General features: G+C 25.9%; 3 protein-coding genes across 3 annotated transcripts; 2 read left to right on the top strand and 1 right to left on the bottom strand.

The window, feature by feature from the left end:
• Positions 1–1000: 1000 nt before the first annotated feature.
• LOC126904964 (uncharacterized) lies at positions 1001–3212 on the top strand. Its single transcript, XM_050684368.1, has 4 exons — positions 1001–1084; positions 1143–1337; positions 1701–2250; positions 2737–3212. Exons 1-4 carry the CDS (start codon positions 1067–1069, stop codon positions 3210–3212), a joined length of 1239 nt encoding a protein of 412 aa, XP_050540325.1. The 5' UTR covers positions 1001–1066.
• Positions 3213–5078: 1866 nt separating this feature from the next.
• LOC126904962 (uncharacterized) lies at positions 5079–8617 on the bottom strand. Its single transcript, XM_050684367.1, has 4 exons — positions 8588–8617; positions 6146–6278; positions 5952–6056; positions 5079–5665 (listed from the first exon to the last, which is right to left on the bottom strand). The coding sequence occupies exons 1-4, from the start codon at positions 8615–8617 to the stop codon at positions 5079–5081; spliced, it is 855 nt and encodes a 284-aa protein (XP_050540324.1).
• An 847-nt stretch (positions 8618–9464) lies between these two features.
• On the top strand, positions 9465–26248 carry LOC126904527 (serine/threonine-protein kinase mTOR). Its single transcript, XM_050683615.1, has 37 exons — positions 9465–9620; positions 9825–9926; positions 9996–10125; positions 10256–10491; positions 10560–10756; positions 10818–11016; positions 11344–11612; positions 11687–11858; positions 12012–12222; positions 12283–12456; positions 12509–12715; positions 12826–13031; positions 14539–14745; positions 14821–15041; positions 15096–15372; positions 15520–15717; positions 15776–15943; positions 16006–16197; positions 16262–16438; positions 17485–17598; positions 18991–19510; positions 20043–20217; positions 20276–20516; positions 20582–20767; positions 20845–20970; positions 21262–21407; positions 21481–21582; positions 21660–21900; positions 21960–22163; positions 22344–22748; positions 22807–23259; positions 23860–24000; positions 24055–24260; positions 24345–24492; positions 24556–24874; positions 24942–25128; positions 25944–26248. Exons 2-37 carry the CDS (start codon positions 9834–9836, stop codon positions 25957–25959), a joined length of 7464 nt encoding a protein of 2487 aa, XP_050539572.1. The 5' UTR covers positions 9465–9620; positions 9825–9833; the 3' UTR covers positions 25960–26248.
• Positions 26249–26612: the final 364 nt, after the last annotated feature.

Here is a 26612-nt window from a genome sequence, read left to right as displayed (position 1 = left end):
TTTAGTAACAGTAATTAATCAATACTTATCTAAAAAATACCTCAACTGTCTAGATATTTTTGTACTTTTTCTATTAAAAACAGTAAATAATTTTAAAAAAATGTATTTAACAACTTTTTACAAATTTAATTTATACATTAAATCTAGTAATAATTTTAATAAAAGCTCTAAGAATTTTTTTAATCAGAAACAGATCTAAAAGAAGAATTAGTGTAACAAATGTTATAAAAACGCATATAACTTTTACTGAAATTTAATATGTACAAATTGTTCAAGCAACATTTTTCAATTTATGGAGACTGTGATCAGTCATTTTATTCCTACTCAAAATAATTTATTTTCTTAGAATTTCATTACATGACACGCATGAAATTTGAATCGTTATGGATTTTAAATATACAGTACTATTATTTGAAGTAATTACGTACTATTTACAATTCCGAAATAACATAAGATAATTGTGTAATAATGTGAAAAGAGTGGAGGGCCTCTCACCCTTGAACTATGTTAAGAAAAAGATTTTAACTGCATTTAGTCAAGGAAACTTATGTTCCACATATACTATAGTATGACATTTTTTCAAGTAATGTTTTCAAAATTTACTCTAAAAAGCGTATAACCAATTGCATAATAATTATTTATTTATTTAATAATAATTATCTACTTTATATAAACTAGTCATAATTATTATGGTTAGTTTAGTTTGAATATTTATTGTAAATTTTTCACTAAAATAACAAACAAATCTTCTTTGTAACAGATTCTCATAATAGATTATATAAAGGTATTATGAATGAAAGATCTAATGTCTATTCGACCGAATCTTCAGAATAAGAATCTAAAAGTATTGTAGATTATTTTTGCATAAGTAAACGATTAAAAAATAACAGAACTTGTTCGTCTGTGATACCGGTGTATGATTTTTCTAGATCAACCCATTTTAATTTAGCTAGTGGGAGGTTATAACCAAAAGAATAAACAAATAATCTATTTATTTATTACAACTAGAGTTTTTCATAACTAATCATTCCGTACCGATGGATGAATAGCTTAATCATAGTTAATTATGATCTCATTATTACAAGTAAGGAACTTTTAAAATGAATTTAACTTTTAAAATTATTTTCTATTAAAAATGTTAGATAGGAGCTGTCTGTTGGTTTTCAGTCCGATCTTACGCCACAAACGTCTTACCTGACTCGTATTCTTGGAGCACATTTACAGGACCCGTAACAGATGAAGTCCAACAGATCAATTCTTGGGACTCTTCGCATGCACAATCTAATCAAGAGCTAGATGAAAATGTTTATAACTCCAATGCACCAAACGATTTAATTGTAATATTTAATAGTATATATATTTATTTTATTTATGATTATTACTATAAAATTTTATCAATGTTGTTCAATAATATTTCCTGAGAAAAAAACGCATTAAAATTAGATATATTATTAATTATAATATTATTAAATGTTAGCTTTGTAAAACTTTCTTTGATGCGGACTCTATTAATATTAGTTTTTAGCTACTAAAAAATGGTTACGTTTAAAATCAGTTAAACAAGTTACACTTCTAACGTCTGTGTGTACTTAATGGTTATAAGAGTTTTATAAGTTTAATTCTTCATTTACTATTGACTCAACATTTTTGATTTTTTAAAACATCATAACCCTTAATGGTTTTGTTTCGTTATGTTTTAGGCAAAACCGTTTTATTCATTTTCATATGGCGTAAGTGACCCAAATACGGGAAATAAACAAAGTCATTCACAAACTCGTGATGGTTCTCTAGTTAAAGGGGAATATACAGTTTTGGAGCCCAATGGTGTTCTCCGACTTGTATCATACATTGCTGACGCCGAAAATGGTTTTCAAGCATCCGTTCGGTACATCCAACCGTCCACCGAGTCCGAATCTGATACAGATAATAACAAAAAATATAACTTTGAACCGCCATCACAAGTTTATTCGTTTTCGAACTCAGAACAACAAAACAATGTTGATTCATTTCCAGAAAGACCTCATATTTCACCATTAAGTATTAACATGCACGAAAATAGTATTGAAAATGATGAAGAAAACTATGGCACACCACACAAAAGTATCAAACCCTCACTAATGCCTTTCGAGAGTCACAAATTTCAATATCCAGAATTTAACAAAAACGAGTATTCAACCCATTCGTTTAATAAAATAAAATTCCCATTACAATCAGAAGAAATGTCTCCGTTTAAAAGTATACCGTCTACAGGTAAACATTTCTATCTAAATTCATTGTAATTGTTATTGATCATGAGCGACTAACATCATTTAAAAATTAAAAATATTTAAACCAAATAGGTGTCACTAGGGATACTTATAGCATATATTAATTAGTTAGTATTTCATGGTGAAAATTTTGATGCAAATATAGTTTTTAAAATACCTACACGCTATTTTTTGAATAAGCTTATTCATGTAGATTCTTAAGCAGGACTGTTTTTAATATTCTTAATTTATAAATAAATAAATTATATATAAATTTATATTAATTAAAAAATAATTTTAACAATAAAATTTTAGTGTTTACTTGTACAATATTAAATTTATTAATAACAGGCGTCTATTTAGACATTTTTTAAAAGGGGAAGCTGAAGAAAAATGTTCTAAAAAAAGTTAATAGAATTGTTAATCATTAGCTTTTACATTTAATCTATCCCTAAGACTATGAATTATATTAATAATAATTAATTTTTAGATCCTAATGATTACTCATTTTCGGAAGATTCATTAAACCCTTCGGATTACCCAAGTGCTTCCTTAATTGAAAATTCGGAGCCTTCTGGTTCTTCTTCGGGTTTACCTTGTATAGCTAACCAATTATCTATTATGTCCTCAACATCACAACCAGTGCCAACTTCAATATTGCCTAATGAAATAAAAACAGAACATCTATCAAACAGTACTACTCATGATAAAGACAATACTGAAGATACTAATAATGATTTTGTAGAAGAAGATGAAAATAATGAAGATTATTCTACAGATACTATGTATCTCAATAAAATTGAAGAAGCAACGACTAACGACTACAAACTGATACCTGACCCTCCACGGTCACCACACCCATCATTTTTTCAAAAATTGTCGTCAATACCTGTTCATATCATATATAAGCCAAAATTTGCTTATGTTACACATCGTAAAACATACATATCTAGGAATAAATTATGAATTAGAACTGATAACCTTTTTATTTTAAATTACGTTAGTTGCAAGTATCTATAAATATATATACTAATAGTGCTTTAACTTAATCTAGAAATATTTATATACTTAATTGCAATTTTTATTATTATTTTAAATTATTTTTGTAAAATAATTTGAATAGTGAAATATATCTTTAGATGATAATAGTTTATTTTTATTCAATTTATAAGTATAATAAGTAAGAACAAGTACTTATTGTAGTAATAAAATTTGATTTTAAATTAAATTGATTTTCAAAAAATTCATATTGAAATTTTTAAGGAGAAATTATACAAAATTATAAAGAAGTTGTATATTTCATTATTTCTATGGCAAACGTGTATAAAAATTGAAGGGCAAAATTAAACAGAAAATAATTTTTTATTGATTATGGATAAATACACTAGTCTACAATGAATTTTCATCAGAGACCAGAATATACTTTTCTAAACCCATAAGTTTTCGACCAGGCACAATTTGTGATTTTTTGACTTATCGTTGAATGGAATCGGTTCGGTGATAGCTGAGAAAAAGTGGTAACAGACACAAAATAAACACATCATAGTAAACTTGATACCTTCTCAGATTCGCATCGAAGCTAAAATTTTAGCGAAATATTTATTGGATTAGTTTTAAGAGTTGTCAATTAGATCTGTCCATTTCTATATTAGGCCAATCAACAAAGGAAAACTGGCGGAAAAAATTCCCTACCAAATTTTTTTTTTTTTTAAGTTGAATTATGATGCATTTAATGACTTACTAAAAGTCCTCATTGATTGGAATTGAGCTTTTTTATTTACAGCCTTTAAAAAGTTCAAAAATATGAGCTTTTTTAAATTTCTCAAGAAATATTTAACTTACAAAAAAAAGTTTCGTACAAAAGTTGTTTAAAAGACAACTTTAAACAAAAAAGATATCATTTACTTTTTCATTTAAACAAATATTTTTCGATTTACATTACATTTAATATGAGTATTAAAATTTATTTTCCATTTTACGGTTACTTTTTATCATGTTATACATTACATTCAGTGGCGTATTTTGGGGGGGTGTCCTCCATGTCTGAACACCCCCCGACTTAAAAAAATGCCTAAGATATTGGTATTAACTTTTTTTATAATATACTGTATTTATTTTACTATAAAATAAATGGTATTTTAAATAAATAACAAAAATGAAGTTAATTTGATAGGATTCGACGACACGTATTTATCTACATTTTATCAGAGATTTCTAGAAATTATTTGGATTTCATTGGGTCATTTAAATAACAAAAATACCCGTAGCAGAAATATAATAACAACGTTAATATTCTGAACTTGTAGTTCATTTTTAAATTTATTTTATAGTTTATCAGTTTAGAGAATTATAAACAAATAAGTTTAGTTACCCCTATTCAATATATCGCATTCATTAAAAATACAGAAAAGAATTTTTTATAATTAAAATAGTATTTAAAAAATAAACAAAAGTTATGAAATTCTTTATGAATCGTCATTTAGTAAAATTAAAATTAAGTTGTTAAGATAGTAGATACACTTGTTAACTTAAAAATTTATAATTGGCTGACTTTTTAAGTTAATTGTATCCATAACTGTATATTATAATATTTGTATATTCACATAACAAGAACATTAAATTACTTCGGTTAAGATAAATTTATATTAAATTTGAATTTCTTTAATGAAATAATGTTACATAGAAAAATAAGATTAATATAAGATAAAAAAACAATTAAACATAGAAAAAGTAAAAAAATGTTTGATAGTATACAAATAAAAATTTCAATTTATAGTAAATATTAAGAAAATTGATATAAAATACAAAAATAAAATTTCATTTATAAAAATATTAATAGAATAACTGTCCAGCAATAATTTCATTTTTGTGTCTTAATCTTATAAAAGGCATAAGATTTGCATTTATTGGTGTTGTATCTCCTCGAGACATTTTTTCTGCCAGCTCAACAGTAAAAGGCCCACAATCATGTCCATTGGTTTGCCGAGATGTCTCGCCTATTTGTAATGTCCATGTAGAAGCTTTTGCTTTTCTGTCCATCTCCCATTCAATTAAGAAATTTTTTAATACCATTGGATAAGGACCCTTATACGACTTAAGACTATCATAGGATGTCACAGTCTTTTCAGGCACATTAACCACTGTCAATATCCAATGACTCCCATATACATTCATCGGCACAAAAAGTAATTTTATTGTGTGAATATCTTTTTTTATCCATCTTCTTACAGCTGGATAGCCTCCTCGAAGATATGCTACAATAAAATCAGTGACAACTGCATAAACTTCACCTTTTGACCGCGTTACTATCAGTTTAATGTACTCATTAATTGTGTCTGAGGTATACCAAGATGTAGGCGACTTAAATGAAGGTGCATTATACTGATCAAGAGATTTTGTGTTCAGATCTTGCATTTCATCTGCAAGTGTAACCATATTTAAACATTTTTCATAAAATTAATAAAAAACTTTGTTGAACAGTTTACTATTATTTAGGTTTATTTAAGGTNTTGTTGAACAGTTTATTTAAGGTTTATTTAAGATTTTAGAATATGAAATTAAACACAAAACGTCCATGGACCCCTTTAATAACACGCCTCTGCAGATGTTATATTAATTTAACACGTATTATTATTAATCATGTTTAATAAATAAAATTTTTTTATTTTATTTTGTATAAAATAAATAGATTTAATAATTAATTACCTTTTTCTTTCTCTGGTACTTTTATTACTTCAACAGTGGACAGAGCAAGTAAATTTACGTCATTTGGCGTATTTAAGGTCAAAGGATTAGAACTAACTTTCGGCTCTAAAATAATTTATATTTTAAAATATTACATATCAAAACGTTTATTATATTATTTTTTAAAAATTAATTATATTTTAAAAGTTGAATACTTTTTATGACTTTTTCATCTTCTTCGGATGAATTTCTTTTTAAATTTTGTCGAGTATTAGTATTAGAAGATATCTCAAAGAGTTGCTTTTTTATTTCGGATTTTTTGAGTTCCAAGTTTTTCTTATGAAAACTCTTAACAGATCATAAAAATATATTTAATTATATGATAAATTTATTTAAAAAATCTTCTTTAAGTCCAAAAAATGGTTTAGGATTTACCCTGAAATCTTTTTATTGAAAAAAGCATAATAAAATATACCTTTCCTAACAAATCAGCTGGTATTAATAGCGGATTGTCTTTTGAAATCGCTATATTTTTTTTTTCTCTTAAATTTAAACTTTTATTTTTATATTTTCTAGATTTTTCATTTCTAATAAGTGTTCCGAATTCTCCTTGCTGTATCAATTTCTAGGCAACCAAAGAAATATTTAAATAAACAAATAAACTATATTTAATATAATATTATTATCTTCGATAAAAATTGAATTTCCATAAAAATCTTATTGAAAAAATAGCAGTCCTGAATAATATTAAACATTATGCTATCGCAATTATATTAAGGGGGTTGATAGTTTATTTTATATTTTTGAATCAGAAAACCCCCAATTATATAGCTCAATCGAATACTTTACAATTTTACAAAATTATAATTTATAGATTTGCTAATAAATATTAATATAATTATAGTTACCAATTTTTCTGAAATAATTTTATCTTTTTTATTCGTTTTTCGATACGTGCGTTTTTTTGGAATAATGGAATTTGTTATAGGATAAATATTTTTGTTAATAATTGCTGCAAATTGAATATCATTTTAATAATTATTAATTAAATAATCAATTTCGAAAAAGTTTTTAATATTAAAATAGTTTAATTAAAGTAAAGCGACTGAATTATTGTTATATATCAATAAAAGAACTTATTATTAATTTTTCTTATATTTTATATTAAAAAACTTTTTCTCTACTCGAAATTATTAGTTTAATTATTAATCTTAATAGTGTTTACAGATAATTCTTCCACCTTTAGTTGACATTTTTGATATTTGTCCTTTATTTGGATTATTTAAAACACAATTGGAATGCATGAAACGGCGATTCCATATTTCTTCAACTCTGCGTATGACCTTATGTAAGTTTGTTTCATTTGTTTGACCAAAAATATTTTTTTCACTTGCCATATCAATAACTAATTAAATAAATCTTTATACTTACACAAGACGATAGTTTGTTTTTCACGGGAAAAATCGAACTGAACTCAAATGTCGATAAAATCAACATTTACATTTAATTGTCAAGGAATCTTAATTGTAAAAATTCATTAAAAAATGTATAAGCCAATTATAAATAAATTTAGTATAAACAATACTTATTTATTTTTATTTTATTATTGGTCAAAGACTACAATATGTTAAGAATTTATTACAGAGAATTATCAAAATATATATATATATTAAAGATATTTTGAAAAAAAAACTTTTGTATTTGTTTGTTTATTTATTATATTAGTTTACAATTGATACAGATTTTGTTATGAAAGTTCAAGTGGAATAAATTTGATATCGGTTAACTTAATATTTATACATATAAAATTTAATCACGTTGAAATAAAATATCAACGTTTGGATTTATTCTCTTGCAACTATTAAAAATTTTGCCCGTGTAACATTGCTATTACCATTTAGTTATTAATAAAAAACATCATGCCATGCGATTATAATCAACATAAAAATTTATTAAGTTGAATATATAATATAGTTTAAAAATTTAATTAATGACATAATAATTCTGAAAAAAGAAAAGAACAGGAGATTTGAATTAAATTTAACAACTTTAACAAATTGAAAATAACTTTAGGGTTTAACTACTTAATAGGTTTAATTATTATTTGCATTTTAAATTTTATTATTATATATATATTTTTTTTTTTTTTTGACAATAACGGCTATCTGTGTAACTTCAATATCTAACAAGAAAATGACAAGTTATCCAAGGAAATTTTAGAGAAATATTAAGATACAGAGACCAAGGAGATGACCGTTTAAAATCATTTTTGGAAGCTGAAGAAACAATAAAATATACTAGTGAAATACTTCAAAGTGAAATAATTGAGTCCTGCAATAAAATTATTTTAAATAAAATTGTAACAAACATAAATGCCCAAAGATGTTTCACAATACTTGCAGATGAAACGGCCGACATTGGTGGAATCGAACAAGTAACTTTGTGTGAAAGATATTTAGATGTTGAAAATATGATTATCAAGGAAGAATTCTTCAGTTTGTGCCTACGACAGATACTACTGGAAAAGGTTTATCCGATATTATTATTCAACGTTTACATTCATTTAGTGTAGAAACAAAATACATAAGAGGACAGTGTTACGATGGAAGCACATCCCTATGTCTGGTCAATTTAACGGAGCTCAAGCTTTTATTCACCAAAGTCACCCGCTTGTGACGTATGTTCATTGTGCTTTTCATATTTTAAACCTTACTATTTCTTATTCATCTTCTATACGAGAAACACGAAATTGATTAGGAACAATATCTAAAGTTCTATATAATACTCATATTAAATGTAATGTAACTCGAAAAAATTTGGTTGGGAATTTTTTCCGCCATTCGCCAAAATTACTCCTTCGTTGACTGGCTTATATGTATAAATCCACATATTTTTCTTATATATATATATATAAATGATCCAGTAATTTTTTCAGGAGAGCAATTTCTCTACTTTTGAAAAAGTGAAAACTATTTTTTAATAGCTTATTGTAAAAGTGTCTTTTAAGTCGAAAACATTGTGTTTAAGAAGAGTAATAAATAAATAATGCATACTTATTTATTTTAAATAACGTAATTTATTACCGAATAATTAAAAGGAAATACTTTGAATCTATTATCAACAGTAAATACTATTTTTTTACTAAATCTATAAAAGTTAATGTGTAGAACTTCGTGATAACTAAACATTAATTATCAAAAAACTATATATAACATGACATTATTTTGTAGAATTCTATATTTTCAAAAGCTAAGTATTAAAAGACGTTTTATTTGGTTATAATTGTCTAAAGAGTTTTAAGTCATGAGGCTGACATGAGACCTCTAATACCAATCATATTCCGCACTTATTTAGTAATAAATTAATACTAACTATTAACAGCTACATACAAAATTGTTATTGTAATCAGTTATAATATGAATTTGGAAAACAGCTTAGTGATTTAGTATTATCACAATCATATTTTCATTCAGTTTGTGGTATCATTTGTGCCGTCAGTAACTTCATTTATGTTCTTATCACAACTCCATAATATTGTGAGTTGATAACAATTTCAAATTAAAATATAATACAATGTTTGTTTCTTATTAATTGCAGAAATAACGATATTTGAATTGTTTTTAGACTAAGACACTATTATTTTTTAATTTTATAATCTAATAGTTATTTTTATCTATATGTAGATTACATGTAAGATTAATCTTTTAAATGATTTTATGTTTAAATATTAATAAAAATAATTGTACATGTAATATTGAACAATTACTTAACTGTACACTATTTTTTGTTATTAAGAATATAATATTACTGAATATTTTTTTTGTTTTCAATAAATAAAAAATACTCTTCCGTATATTTGTTTAATAATTAAATGAAATGTGTGGTTGATTTTAGATTTTAAGAATGTCTTCAGTACGAATGCAACATTTTGTTACCAGGCTAAAATCCAAAAACTTTGAAGTTCGCAAACGAGCAGCACGTGATTTAAATTTATATGTGATTATTTAAGATTTTCTTATTTAATAATATGTTATTTGGGTTTTAATTTATTTTAATGGTTTATAGGTTAAAACTGAACTTAGGGAAGTTTCAGCTGAAGAAAGAGCAATTTTTAATGATGAATTTAATCATCATATATTTGAAATGGTGTCCAGCTCAGATAGTAATGAAAAAATTGGCGGTATTCTTGCAATTTGTAAGTGTGTTACACTAACTATTGGAATTATAGTTTTATTAAAATAATTATGTGAAAAATATATTTTTGTAGTTAAAAGTTAACAGGATTACTTTTTTTTATAATATAATGAATATATTTTAATTTTCAGTATGTTTAATTGGTGCTGATGTTGGTAATAAAAACAATCGTATTAGTAGATTTGCTAATTATTTACGAAATTTATTACCATCCACTGACTTGGGAGTGATGGAATTAGCAGCTAAAACAGTTGGTAAACTTGCTTTAGATTCAGGTACTTATGCAGATCAGTATGTTGAATTTGAAGTTAAAAGAGCATTTGAATGGTTGAGTGGTATTCGTAATGAACCTAAGAGATATGCTGCTGTAAGTTAATTCTTAATCTATCTAAAATGTTTTATAAGTGACATTTTTAATGTAATTGTTTATTTTAGGTATTAATCCTAAGAGAAATTGCTACTATGGTACCAACTTTATTTTTTCAACATGCTGCTCAATTTTTTGATCTTGTTTTAAATGTAGTAAGAGATCCTAAGCCCAATATTCGGGATGGAGCTGTTGAAGCATTGAGAGCAGCACTTGTAGTTACTGCTCAAAGAGAAACTTCAAAACAAACTCAAAAATCACAATGGTAGATAAAAATGTTATTTTTATTCAACAAAATTAAAAAATATAATAAATGATTGATTTAGGTATAAACAGTGTTATGAGGAAGTTATTAATGGATTAGATGATAACATCAATAAAGAAAAAGGCGTTACTCGTGATGATAAAATACATGGTTCTATATTGGTTTTAAATGAATTACTTAGAGTGAGCAATATTAATTGGGAAAGGCAATATGATTCATTAATGCAAAGATTACAATGGAATCAGAGCCAAACAAATGCAGTATGTTTAATTTATGATTTATTTTTAAAATATTGTATTATGAGTACAAGAAGACTATGTCTCAAAAAATGAGATTTTGAAATAAACAACATGAAGTTTATGACTTCCAATAGATGTAAATTGAGTATTACTTTGTTTTTTGATTTATATTAAGTTGAAGTCAAATTTTATACATGTAGCTACATATTAATATAATGAATAATTAATTATTCTAAAATATTAAGTCTTATGAGACTAAGTAACTCAACTATATATGTGTATATATATATATATATATATATACAATATGTCAAAATAATTTAATAAAAACATTTTTTTTAACTATAGGAAATTCTTAGCCTACTTCCTCGTACAAAATCAGCTCTTAAAGGTTTAGTTGGAGGCTCTGGTCGTACAGATGGAGATTCTGTACGAATAGCATCATCGGGTATAAGATATGAAAGTAGTGCATGTAAAAATTTATTACAAGATAATTATGATCGAGTTTGTTCTGGAGCTTTGTCTCATAGGTTGTCGAGAAGTCCATTAGTTCATTCAGCTTTAATGAAATTACTTCCAAGACTAGCAGCTTTTAATAAATCAATATTTGTTCAAAAGTACAATAATTTTTTATCTAAAACTTGATACATATAAAAAATTAAAATCAACATTAAAAAAAAAAAAATTTTAGTTACCTTAATTCATCAATGATGTATCTTTTATCAACAATTCGTGGCCGTGAGCGTGAACAAAGAACTAATGCTTTTGTTGCAGTTGGTTTAGTGGCCATTGCTGTTGAAGACCATACAAAACCTTATTTAGCTAGAATTTTAGATGTAATTCGAACGTCACTACCCTCAAAAGTAAGTACAAGTATTTTTTTTAATAAAATTTATTATAATAATAAATTTTCGACTCTATGTATAATATATTCCTGTATATGATTGTATATATTGCATATATAACTTTTTATTAAATAAACTAATCGTTTAAACTTATAACATTTATTTCTGTAGGATAGTTCCTCGAGAAAAAGACTTTCAAGTGCAGAACCTGCAGTATATGTTTGTATTACTTTATTGGGTATTGCTGCTCAAAATAACATTAAGAGTGATCTCAAAGAATTGTTAGAACCTATGTTAGCTATGGGATTAAGTCCCACATTAACTATAGCACTTAAAGAACTAGCAGTAGCTGTTCCTTCATTGAAAAAAGACATTTCAGAAGGTGTGTTTTTGCTGTTCACTTATGTATGACATGTATTAATATTATTTTTATTTTTCAAAGGTTTATTGAGAATGCTTTCTCAAGTGCTCAATCATAGGCATGTTCCTATAACTATACCAATATCTGCATCAAGTTCCACTTTGAGTTTGTCTATAGCATCTTCCGTATTGGAACCACAAAATATTGCAAGTGTTGTTTTAGCTCTTAGAACACTTGGAAATTTTAATTTTGAAGGTATATATTTGTATGTGTTAGTAAATAATTGATAAATGATAAAAATTTTTAGGTCATTCATTACTACAATTCTTAAGAAGATGTGCTGAGCATTATTTGGGTAGTGAACAACAAGAAGTTAGAGTTGAGGCTGTGAGAACTTGTAGTCGTTTGTTGAGATTAGCTATAGAGTCACCTCAAAGTAAATCATCTCATACTGTTAGATACACTATTACTACTGTTATAAAGCAAATTCTTGTTGTTGGAGTTTCTGATACAGGTAATATGATTTTTTATAATTAATATCAAAATTATGACAATTTATTAATAGCATAAAATATTCTAGAACTTGTTTTCATTAACTTGTAATTTTAACTTATAATTTTAAAGATCCTGATGTACGATATACAGTTTTTGAGAATCTGGATCGCAGTTTTGACTTTTATTTAGCTCAAGTGCACAATTTAACTGCATTGTTTATGGCTATGAATGATGTCAATTTTGAAATACGAGAAATGGCTTTATGCACTATAGGACGTCTTAGTTTAATAAATCCAGCTTATGTAATGCCACCTCTTCGTAAAACTTTGATGCAGGTAATAGTCTATTATTTATTATTTCTTTTATGTTAATGATTTTCAGGAAAGCCAAAACACAAATTTTTAAATATAAAACATTACATTGTTGTTTATTCTATAATAAAACTTCCCTTCCCCATTTTTCCCTATTAATTGCATATTATTGATGTTAAGTGAGATTGATTAATGTATAATTTATAATAGTGTATCAAAAAGTAAATTTTGTAAAATCTGTCACTTATGACAATATACCTAATCATTAATATATCAATTATTTTTATTTTTAGCTTCGATACAAAGCAGAGAAAGTATTAATTTTATCATGATATGTTTATTATTTAATTTTTTTGTTTCCGTCATTACTTTACCTCAGCTTTTCATTAGACTGATTTTTTTTTTTAATGATATGTCAAAAAGTCTTAAATTGTATTATTGACAACAATACCTTCAAAAATTAAAACAATTTTGCTGTCTTTACTTTTTGAAAAAAGAATGAATCATAATAACATTTTGTTTTTATAAATACTACAGGTATTTCCTTTTTTAAATATATATTTTCAGATAAAATCAAACCCTTAACCTGTCATAGAGATTTGAAATTGCTATTTAGACATGAAAAGTTAATCTTTTCAATTTAATTTTTGAAAATATTCCAGTAGTACTCCGAACTTCAAACATATGTTTAATTAAAGTTTATGATATGTACTACAAGTTATAAAAAATAATTTTTCCCAAAACCCTATCTTCTATTTTTAAAAAGTTTAAAAAAAAATGTTATTTTGGTGTATAAATTCACCATTTTTCATATTGTTATAATTTTTTATTTCAATAATTTATTGTTATTTATTAGGTTAAGCGGTATAGTCATATAGATGGTTGTGGTTTTTTAATGTCAATCTAATAAGTATATTGAAAAGAAGTTGTTGAATGTTTTAACTACCAATGGTAGTCTATGATAAGTGAAAATTTCAATTACATAACTGAAATAATAATTAATTAATGAAGGTCAGAGTTATCAAGTTAAAAACTTTAATTTCCTTTTCTTTTTTTGATAAATTCATATTGACAATTGTATTACACATTTGTCTAGAGCCAACAAAATATACAATAATATATATCTTTTTATTATAATTTCTCCTTAAAAATTATTTTACTAAATAAATGAATATCAATTTCACACCAAATATAATTGCTATAATAATTATTAATTCCTATTTTATACTTATAAATCATAAAACTTGTAATCAGGATATAATTAAGAGAATTATAGTTGATTTGCTTTTGGAATAATTCAACATTGTATTCTCAAAATTAAACACTATATATTTGCATCGAAGTGTGTTTTATAATAGTGATTTTAATTACTGTCAGATATCATGTATACTTATTTCAACTATATAATATCCCCACTGTGCCACAACATCACTATACTAGGTTTTTTTTTTTAATTTTTCTTGATTGTTTTACATTTTAAAGTATCAATATAAAAAAGTAATTTTATTATTAATCCATATAATTTTTTTAGTGTTTAACTGAATTAGAACATAGTGGAATGGGTCGTAACAAAGAACAAAGTGCTAGAATGATTGATCATATGGCTGTTCATGCTCCTCGTTTGGTATCACCATATGTACAACCTGTTTTAAAAATATTGATTCCTAAACTTGGTGAACCAGATTTAAATCCAGGAATTTTGATTAGTATATTAGCATGTATTGGAGATTTAGCTCAAGTAATTAATTTTTAATTGAACATTAACAGTTCTTAAAGAGAAATTTTTTTTATTCGTTTTTAAAATTTTTACTAGGTCAATGGTGAAGAAATGTGCTGTTGGACTGATGAACTTTTACCAATTTTATTAGATATGCTTGGTGATGGTGGATCTCAAGAAAAGCGAGGAGTAGCACTCTGGGTACTTGGAAAATTAGTTGAAGGTCTTGGTTATGTTATTCAACCTTATGAAAAGTACCCTACTTTACTTGATACTTTACTCGGTTTCTTAAAAACTGAACAACAACCTTTAGTGAGGTTAGTTAATTATTTAATTTTAAAATAATTATTTTAACTCAATATTTATTGCAGAAGAGAAACCATAAGAGTTCTTGGTCTTCTTGGTGCCCTAGATCCTTATAAACACAAAATGAATTTAGGCCAAATAGATTCTCAAATTGAATCGACAGCTTTTCTTTCTATGACTGATTCTCGTCCTATATCTGAAACAGAATGGACTACTAGTGAAATGCTGGTGAATATGAGTACAGCAACTTTAGAAGAATATTACCCAGCAGTAGCTATAGCTACTCTTATCAGAATCATACGTGATCCAAATTTATTTCAACATCACACTATGGTTGTTCAGGTTGATATTGTTTTTATTAAAAATTTTAAATTATTTCTGTTTTATTATTTTAATACACAATTGTGTATGTATTGAAAACTTCTTTATTTGCAGTAAATACATTTTTAGTTTAATTTCTTTATTATTACTTTTATCTGCAATTTTCAGGCAATAACATTTATTTTTCAATCATTGGGAATAAAATGTGTTCCCTACATACCACAAGTAATGCCAAGTTTTTTAAATGTAATTCGTACTGCAGATGCCAACTTTAGAGAATATTTATTGCAACAGTTAGCTGTACTTATCAATATTGTTGGACAACATGTTCGAAATTATTTAGATGATATATTTTTATTAATCAAGGTATGAAAAGTAAACGATTTGTTTTTGAAAATTCTAATATTATTACTTTTTTTTTCAGGAACTGTGGACACCTAATAGCTCTCTTCAATGTACTCTTATACAACTTGTTGAATATATAGTTGTGGCTTTAGGAGCTCAATTTAAAACTTATTTGTCACAATTAATGCCAAATATACTTAGGATACTTTATCATGATTCCAGTAAAAATAGAAATGTTACTAAAAGAGTAAATATTTTGTATTTAATAATAGGATTACATTTTTTTTTTATAAAAATATTATCATTTAGATGGTTGTTGCATTATGTAAATTTGGTATAAATTTGGATGAGTATTTACACATGATAATGCCACCACTTGTGAATTTATTTGATGCAACTGAACATCCAACACAAGTTAGCCAGGTTGCAATGGAAACTGTTGCTCAGTTAGCATACAGTTTAGATTTTACTGATTTTGCTTCAAGAATCATACATGGAATTGTACTATTAAAACATAAATTTTAGTGAATTTATATGTAAACAATTATTTATTTAATTACAATAGGTAAATTCTATTGAAAATACTCCAGAACTTCGAAAAACTGCTATGGAAACATTGTGTGCTCTAATTTGCCAGTTAGGTCGTAAATATGTAATATTTATGCCTCTTGTATCACGAACTTTAAACAAATGTCAATATAATTATCCTGCTTATGATACTTTGATAACATATATATCTTCAGTAAGTACATTTTAATTGAAATATAATTAAAATTTAGTATAATTTGTGAATTTTTGTCTACAAATTTAATTCAGATTTATTTTTTATTAAAAATATTAAAACATAATTTTAATTTGTTAAAATACCATTTGTAATAGCATAATAATTATGCTTATATATATGGAAGCAATTTTTTTAATTATTAAAAAAATTTCATGACAAATTACTATACATTTCATTAGGGCTAAGTAGGTTTTCCTGACTTTTTTAGCACAAGAAATATCTTTGAAGAGAAGATGATAAACATATACTTGTACAGTGTACAGGTATATGTTTAATGTTACCAAAAAAATAAAACTTACTTTTGTATTGTATTATATTTAATAAAAAATGAATTGTTTAATAAAAAAAATATATTTGAAAAGTATGTAATGACAATCATTTCATTTATTAATATTTTCAAGAATATTGTATATTTTAGTTTATGCATTAATTATAAAAAAAATGTATAAGTTCTTAAGATTAGCAAAGATTTTTTTTTACTTAAAATATTGAAACTGAAAATTTGTATTCTACAGTAAAAATCAAACTATTTTGATATAATAATCATAATATTTGACTAAAAATGGGAATCACGGAGGCAATTTTTTGTTTTTTGGGTTATTTTTTTAAAATATATTTATTTATTTATTATTATATATTTTTTTAAATATTAAAAATATGTTGAGCGACCAGTAAAGAATTTTTTAAAAATCTCAAATTTTCACAAAATACCTATTTTAATGCATATAATAATGTTAAAATGAATCTCATTAAAATTTCGAAGATAGACTTTTTTTGATCCACAGTGTACACAAATAACTTTATATGAATAGATATCACTTTATCCTCAATATACCTTTTTAATTTATATACTACTTAGTTTTAGTAATTTGTTTATCCAGTAACAGAAAATAACCATTAAAATAAAAATTTACACCAAATAAATGTTTTTTAATCTGTAAATGAATTTTAATGAACCATATTTCTTTGTAAATTGATGTAATATTTTTGTTAAATTTCTTAAGAATTCTGAAGGGAGCTTGGAAGAAAATTTATTGTTGTCAAGACACAAACAGTTTAAAAGCAAAAAAGAAGTTGGAATGCATGTTCTTGGAGATTCAGCTACTATAATTAAAAAGGTACTTTTTATTTATATAGTTAATATTTATTGATACAATGAAGCATTTTTTAAAATGTTTTCATAGTATAACTTTTTTCCATCTATTTAACATTTAATCATTGTATATATTTTCCTAAAATGTTAATCTTTCTGATATTTGTAGGGTACTCAATTAATATGTGCTCTCATTATATAAATTATTGTTTAATATTTTAATTACAACATTGAAATTAATTAAAATAAAAATTACTCTAAATTGAGTTCTTAATAAAAAGTAATTAATACATTCTTATCAGAATATAATAACTTATTCTTAAAATTACACTTATGACAAGACCACATACAGGGGGTGGACAAAATAATATGAACACCTGACATATACTCAATATTTATTTATTAATAAGATGTTGCTTATTAATTCATTTAAATCCATTTGCTTTTAAAACCGCTTCAATCCTTCGCGGAATAGATTCAGTGTTATCCAAATGAGCGTTAAGTTCTGCTGTAACTTTAGCCGCGGTAGTTTTATGTTGTCTTGTCACAATCCGTTTTAATGTTCGTCGGTCCCTGTCAGTCAACTTTGGATTTCGCCCACTATTACTTTTCGCCGATGATGTTTTTCCGTATTTCGTGTATGCTGTCATTACTGTGGATACTGTCCCTCTTGACACGTTCAACAGTTTAGATGTCTCCGTTACAGACGCTCCCGCTAATCGAGCACTCACTATTTGCCCTCTTTGGAAGTCCGAGAGGTCACGCATTTTATTTTAAATTTATTTTAACGTTCGTAGTATAACCTGTGTTATACACTAATATGTTATAAATAACTACTATATTGTAATAATATACTAATTTTACGCCATGTTATCCAAAAATTATACAGTGTAGCCAACTTGCAACAATATGTAACTATATTGCATGGTGTTCATATTATTTTGTCCACCCCCTGTATATACATTTTCCCAATTTTTCAAAAGCGAAAAAAATTGAACATACTCTTTAGCAATAATAATTATTGCTAAAGAGTATGTTCAATTATTGTATTAATTTATAAATTTAAAATTTTACTATGGTATATTAACATGTTATTTATTTTAATTTATAAAAATAGATAATATAAACATTATAGTTTGACTATGTGTTATATTTTATTTTTGAGACTAACTCTAATTTTGTAGGTTTCACTTAAATTAATTTAAAAAGAAAACAAATGATATTAGATCAATAGTATAATAGCAAATATAATGCTTAAAGAGAATACAAATATTTTAGTATAATAATCATATTTTTCAATAATTTTCAGATAAGTAGTATTATTATTAATATAGTGATATACTGACATAACGCGATAATAAAATAAAATGTTATTTATGAGCCACCTCAATTTCTTTTTATAAATTGTATATTTTAGATGCACACTTCTTTACCGAATTTACAAAAAGCTTGGCTGGCTAATCGCTGTGTTTCTAAAGATGATTGGTTAGAATGGTTAAGAAGACTTGGGATTGATTTTCTTAAAGAGTCACCTTCTCCAGCTCTTAGATCTTGCTGGGCATTAGCACAGACATACTCACAATTACCTAAAGATTTATTTAATGCTGCTTTTGTAAGCTGTTGGACAGAATTAACTGAGCCACTAAGAAAAGAACTAATACAAACATTAGAACAAGCATTGATGGTTTCTGATCTACCAGAAATGACACAAACAATTTTGAATTTAGCTGAATTTATGGATCATTGTGAAAAAGGACCTTTACCTATTGATACTCATATACTTGGAGAGAGGGCAATGGATTGTCGAGCATACGCAAAAGCACTCCATTATAAAGAGGATGAGTTTATTAAAGAAAAAAACAGACACATTTGTCCAAATATTGTTGAGTCCCTAATATCAATAAATAATAAACTCCAACAAAAAGAAGCAGCATCTGGTATGCATGATACAACCTATAATTAATTCTTTCACTTCATTCTTTCTTATCATAGGCTTTTTAAATGTTATATTTTATATTATCAAATATGAATAAAATTAAAAAAATTCATTCAATGAAAAAACAATACTTACTATATTATTTGTAAGTTAATAATTATTAATAAGTAAACTTTATTAATAAGAATAATAAAGGATATAAAGAAATTGTTTTTATATAATGAATATATACATAAATTATATGTATTTATCATTATAATTTGAAGGCTCAGTAAACAATTAGTATGTTAGACCCTTAATCTTTTAGTTGTTGGTTTGAGTATTGAAAAGCCTATACAACTTTAATGGTGAAATCAAATTTTTACTTGCTTATATTTTAGACCATCACAAACCATTCAATTTATCTGTATTTTATTTAAAGAATGATTTATATATATCAAGCATTTAATTTATAGAAAGTATTCTTCTTTAAATATTTTTCAATTTTTTTTAACTTCTAAAATTAATTAGATTAACTTATTTTTTCTGAGCAGGACTTTTAGAAGTTGTTATGAGTAAAAGAGAAGAAGATCAGGAACCTGGAGAGCAGCTCAAAGTACAGGCAAGATGGTATGAGAAATTACACAATTGGGAACAAGCATTATCATTTTATGAAAGTTGTTTGCAAAAAGAACCTCATGATGTGGAATGGTCTTTGGGAGAAATGAGGTTAATAAAGTTTTAAATATTATTAGATTTAATATTTTAAGTAATTTTTTAATAATAGGTGCTTAGAATCTTTGGGGCAATGGGGTAAATTAAGTAATGTTGCTGCTTCTCATTGGTTACATTTTCCCGAGAATGGACGTGAAAAAATGTCAAGAGTTGCTGCTGCAGCAGCTTGGGGATTAAATCAATGGCAACAAATGTCAGTTTATGTTGAATGTATACCTAGAGACACTATGGATGGTGCATTTTATCGAGCTGTATTATCTATCCACGGAGAACATTATGAACGTGCTCAAAAAGTAATATTAGTCAATTTATTTTAATTTTCTTGTGTTACAAAACTTAATAATGATAAACTATTTAGTATATTGATTTGGCTCGTGAAATTTTGGATACTGAACTTACAGCAATGGCTGCTGAAAGTTATCAACGTGCATATGGTGCTATGGTTTCTGTACAAATGTTGGCTGAGCTTGAAGAAGTAATTCAATATAAGTTAAAGCCTGAAAAACGACCAATAATTTATAAAGTCTGGTGGGATAGACTTCAGGTATGTATTATATTTCAACAAAATTTTATTTATTTGTTAACCAATATTGTTTTATTTTAAATTAATTTTATCAATAGGGTTGTCAGCGAGTAGTAGAAGATTGGCAACGTATTATTCAAGTTCATTCATTGGTATTAAGCCCTAAAGAAGATATGCATACGTGGCTTAAATATGCTGCTTTATGTCGAAAATCATCTCGATTGGTAAAAAAAAAAAATTATATTTTATTAATTGTATAGTAGATATTTAATATTTGTAATTTTTTTTTAAAAATATGAGTTATTATAATATTAATAAATTTTCATAAATGTCAACACGCCTAAGTTTTGCTGCTACAGGTTTTATTTAAACTAAAAAGATAAATTTATATTTCTTTAAAAATCATAATCTCCTTTTGTAATCAAACTAAGAGGTGGAATTAATTTTATTCTATAGAAATGTTATTTAAAAAAAAAATAAATGCTCATTTTTTTTTCATTTTTAATATGTCTTAGGTATTGTCTCATAAAACTTTAACTACACTCCTGGGAATTGATCCCTCTCAAAATCCTAATGAACCATTGCCTGTAGAACACCCTCATGTTACTTTTGCTTACATCAAACATATGTGGACTTCCGGAGCTAAAATGGACGCATACAAGTAATATTTAAATAAAATTTTATAATATTTCTTATTTAAATATTTAAAATTAAATGTATGTTTATTTCTCTAGTCATTTGAATACTTTGATTCAAAATGTACTACCTCAATTGAAACGCAAAGGAAAAGAAAGTGAAAAAATACGTAATGACTCTACTAAAAAATTGCTAGCCAGGTTATACATTACTTAAATTGTATCATGTGTGCACATTTTTTTTTATTCTGATTTCTATACTTTTGTCAATGTGTTAGATGTTATTTAAAATTGGGGTGTTGGCAAGAAGAACTTCAAGGGTTAACTGAGCTTTCAATTCCTGATGTATTAGATTATTACTCAGCTGCAACAACACATGATCCTAGTTGGTATAAAGCGTGGCATTCCTGGGCATACATGAACTTTGAAACTGTCCTATTTTATAAACATCAATACCAAAATAAATCTCAGTCAAATGATCAGGTTGAAAAAGGAACAGTTGATAAAAATAATACTGAAGTAACTATATTTAGAAAAATTATTTATTTATTTTTTAATTATCTTAAATAAACGTTTAGACACAGAAAAATCTACAATATGTAGCTCGATTTACTGTACCAGCTGTTGAAGGATTCTTTCGGTCTATTTCGCTATCACACGGTAGTTCACTTCAAGATACATTGAGATTGCTCACATTGTGGTTTGAGTATGGTCAGCAACCTGAAGTGTATGAAGCTATTGTTGATGGCTTAAGATCAAGTCAAATAAATACATGGTTGCAGGTAGTTTAAATTTACATTTCAGAAATATTTAACAACCATTTATACTTTGTTTTTTATTAATGAATAAAATGTTGATTATTAAATGAATTTTAATCTTTATTTTTCATAACGTAATATCGTAATAATTTCAATTAAATACATAAAGAAAAAATTTGATGTTTTAAACTATTTTATTTTTAGGTTATCCCTCAACTGATTGCTCGGATTGATACACCTCGTACTTTAGTTAGTCGTCTTATTCATCATTTGTTAATTGATATTGGGAAACACCATCCACAAGCATTAGTTTATCCATTAACTGTGGCTAATAAATCTGCAAGTATGGTCCGTAGAAATGCAGCTAATAAAATTTTAAAAACTATGTGTGAACATAGTCCAAATTTAGTACAACAAGCTGTAATGGTCAGTGATGAATTACTTCGTGTTGCTATACTTTGGCATGAGTTATGGCATGAAGCTTTAGAAGAGGCTAGTAGACTATATTTTGGTGAAAACAATATTAAAGGAATGTATGAAGTTCTAGAACCGTTGCATGCCATGTTAGAACGTGGTCCTCAAACTTTAAAGGAAACTTCCTTTAATCAGGTTAGTAAATTCTAGTGAAATTCATTAAAAAAAAAAAGTGAAATGTTATTTTTTTAAGACGTATGGCCGAGATTTGGTTGAAGCATTAGACTGGTGTAATCGATTTTTAATATCAGGAAATAACCGTGATCTTAATCAAGCATGGGATTTATATTATCATGTATTTCGACGTATATCACGGCAACTGCCTCAATTAACTAGTCTGGAACTACAATATGTCAGTCCGAAACTTCAACAAAGTCGAAATATGGAGCTTGCTGTTCCTGGTTCTTATATACCTGGACAACCAGTTGTTAGAATTGCTTACATTCAAAATTCATTACAAGTCATTACATCGAAACAACGACCTCGTAAATTGTGCATTAAAGGAAGTGATGGAAATGATTACATGTTTTTACTTAAAGGTCATGAAGATCTCAGACAAGATGAAAGAGTCATGCAACTTTTTGGTCTAGTTAACACACTTTTACTCAATGATCCTGACACTTTTAGAAGAAATTTGACTATACAGGTAATTTTCTTGTAAGCTGACTTAAGTTGTCAGTACAGTCCAAATTTATATACATTTATAAATTATATTCGAGCCATTTTAAAACGCCCGAAGTTTGTGGAAATTTGTTGTTGGAATATACAGAAATAATTTTTCATTCTAAGGGGGATTATCTCCCTAACAATATAACTGCAGTTAGAACACATTCTTAAGTTTTTAAACCTATTAATACAAATTTGTATTGATTGGTGATGTATTTGGAATATCTTAATAAAATTTATAAATATTTGTAAATCCAGACTCTAGTTATCATTTATAATTTAAGTGTTAAAAATGTTAACACTTTAATCTCTCAAAATAAGATATCTATAATTATTTATTCCTTGAAACTAGTTATTATATTCTAACATCAAAGATGTTAGGCTAGTAATATTTTTTAATGAGTAATTTCTCATTAACTATACTGAACCTAATTTAAATAATAGTTTTAAAAAAATAATCATTCTTTAAAACTATTTTTTAATTATCTTAACCATTCTATATCTTTTGTGAATATTTATCTCATTAAGTTAACTTACTTATAGTAAATTGTAAATTTTAATTTAAGTAAAAAATGTTTAGAGATATGCAGTTATACCCTTGTCTACAAATTCTGGTCTTATTGGTTGGGTGCCACATTGTGACACATTGCACACTTTAATTCGTGACTACAGAGACAAGAAAAAAATACTACTTAATATTGAACATAGAATAATGTTAAGGGTAAGTGCAACTTTATTACATTTTTTCCATTAATTACTAAAAATGTTTACATAGATGGCGCCAAATTACGATCATTTGACACTAATGCAAAAAGTAGAAGTGTTTGAACACGCATTAGCTAATACTCAAGGTGATGACCTAGCCAGATTATTATGGCTGAAATCCCCATCTTCTGAAGTTTGGTTCGATCGCAGAACCAACTATACAAGATCATTAGCAGTCATGTCCATGGTTGGATACATACTTGGTTTAGGGGATAGGTAGTTTAAAATACACAATACTCATAATATTTTTTAATTTGTTATCAAATCTAATGTAAATGTTAATTATTAATTATTAAATAGACATCCATCAAATTTAATGCTTGATCGTCTAAGTGGAAAAATTTTACACATTGACTTTGGTGATTGTTTTGAAGTGGCTATGACCCGTGAAAAGTTTCCTGAAAAAATACCATTTAGACTAACTAGAATGTTGATAAATGCTATGGAAGTATGTTTAATACTATTTAATATATTTCAATTTTAATTGACTAATTACACTATGGTTTTTAAGGTAACTGGTATTGAAGGAACTTATAGAAGTACTTGTGAAAGTGTAATGACTGTTCTTCGAAATAATAAAGACAGCTTAATGGCTGTACTAGAAGCATTTGTATATGATCCATTGCTAAATTGGCGACTCATGGAAGCAGGGATTGGCGCTAGAAGAACTGCTGCTGCAACAGCAGGAGCTACTGTTGTTGGAACAAATCCTATTAGTGTTGCATCAACAGCTACTACTGTATCAGAAGAACCAAGTATGGCAGCTAGTTTTGCTGCATCACTTAGTAAAAAAGCAGCACCCCTCAATGTTGGAACTGGTGGTGATTTAGGTACAATTCTCAATACATTAATTACTGAGAAAACAAGGCATAATTAACTACTTCAACATTTTTCTAGGTGACATAGAAAATGAACCAACAGAGGCTTTGAACAAAAAAGCACTAGCAATTGTTACACGAGTTAGAGAAAAATTGACTGGTCGTGATTTTGTTCATGAACAAGAACTAACTGTACCAAAACAAGTGCATTTATTAATACAACAAGCTACAGCAAATGAAAACCTTTGCCAATGTTATATTGGATGGTATGTATTTTTAATAGTTTACTTTTAAGTTACAAAATAATGATAAATATAAAACAATAAAATTATAATTTATAACTAAATACATATTATATTCCCAGAAAATTTACTAATCATAACTATTTTTAATTAACTTTGTACTTACTCCATTGAAAAATATTACCTAGAGTTTATAAGTAAAAAATTATTGACTTTAAATTAAAATAAAATTCTTTGATATACAGGTGATTCATTATATTTGTTCTTATAATTTTCTTATCTGTAGAACAATTCTTGTGGTTCGCATAAACAATGCTTGTTTATGTGTAACTATTTTTGACTACTTTTCTATTGATAATTTTGCTATTTAGCACTCAATGTTGTCCATTGTCACAGATACAACTATAATATTCATCATACAGTAATCTTAAATAATTTATGTCTATTAAAATACGCATAATGTTACATCAACACAAGTTTACTATCATACATTGTTCAATGACTGATGTGGAAAATTTTTCTTGTTTATAGAAAACTAAATAAACTAAAATATATTGTCCATTTATCTACTACATTTAACAAACAATTTCTTAATATTTATATACTCAAAATTGACCACAAATCTGTGTAAAGAGTAAGAAAAAGTCTTTTTCTGAAACTTTATTTCACACTATAACAAAGCTATTGTTACTGGTATTTAACCAGTATCAGTTATTTATTACCTTTTATAAAATGAAAATCTTTTTAAAAAAATTATTATTTTTATTTATCATACTGATAATATTTTTATAAAAGTCACTATTATTGTTTATAACTAATAGAATTCGGTTTTTTTACAGGTGCCCATTTTGGTAATTGTACTGTATTTTGTTAAAAATTTGTTTTTTTCCTTTATTATTGTTATCTTGTATACTGTAATTTAATTTTTAATACAAATTAAACTATTTCTTTTAATTAAAAAAGTATATATTTTTCTATTGTTGTATTTTAGTCTTTGTTGCATATATTTTTATTTGATTATTTATAGTTTCAAATTATCAAATTACTTCTATATGTAATGATAATTGTAATATGTACAACTTTTTAAAAACTAAACTTTGTTTGATTTAATTCATTAAAACGTCACACTATTGATATTTGATTAGCTTAATAATGTGTATAGAATGATAAGGTATAATATGCTTCATTTTGAATATTACTTAATAAATAAAAAATAATAATTTAAAAAAACTGTATTTGATTAATCTTGAAAAAATATGGTTATCTCATATATATCTTTTTAAAGTAAAATAATTAATAAAATCTATGATCTTCCATATTTATTGTTTTATTGAGAATTCCTTCAAACTTAGAAACTACTCTTTAAAAACACTTGATAATGCAAATATTTAAATAAATTAAACATTGTATTGTAGAATGAACATTTTATTTTTATTTTTTTAAAACTATTAAATTTAAGAAACAATTTTAATTTAAGGAGTTACCTACTTCATTGTTGAACACTATTC

This window comes from Daktulosphaira vitifoliae, unplaced genomic scaffold (assembly GCF_025091365.1).
Source record: "Daktulosphaira vitifoliae isolate Bord-2020 unplaced genomic scaffold, ASM2509136v1 Scaffold_4, whole genome shotgun sequence".
NCBI lineage: Eukaryota > Metazoa > Arthropoda > Insecta > Hemiptera > Phylloxeridae > Daktulosphaira > Daktulosphaira vitifoliae.
Note: the sequence above shows the minus strand (reverse complement) of the source record. Positions and strands in the feature narration are given on the sequence as shown.

Coding starts and splice junctions, on each gene's coding strand:
- LOC126904527 (XM_050683615.1), top strand. CDS start 9,834: ATGTCTTCAGTACGAATGCAACATTTTGTTACCAGGCTAAAATCCAAA. Junction 10,492..10,559: donor AACCTAAGAGATATGCTGCT/GTAAGTTAATTC, acceptor TGTTTATTTTAG/GTATTAATCCTAAGAGAAAT. Junction 22,164..22,343: donor AAATAAATACATGGTTGCAG/GTAGTTTAAATT, acceptor TTTTATTTTTAG/GTTATCCCTCAACTGATTGC.
- LOC126904964 (XM_050684368.1), top strand. Junction 1,338..1,700: donor ATGCACCAAACGATTTAATT/GTAATATTTAAT, acceptor GTTATGTTTTAG/GCAAAACCGTTTTATTCATT. Junction 2,251..2,736: donor TAAAAGTATACCGTCTACAG/GTAAACATTTCT, acceptor ATTAATTTTTAG/ATCCTAATGATTACTCATTT.
- LOC126904962 (XM_050684367.1), bottom strand. CDS start 8,617: ATGAACATACGTCACAAGCGGGTGACTTTG. Junction 6,057..6,145: donor AGATGAAAAAGTCATAAAAA/GTATTCAACTTT, acceptor AAATTATTTTAG/AGCCGAAAGTTAGTTCTAAT. Junction 5,666..5,951: donor AGTACCAGAGAAAGAAAAAG/GTAATTAATTAT, acceptor TTACACTTGCAG/ATGAAATGCAAGATCTGAAC.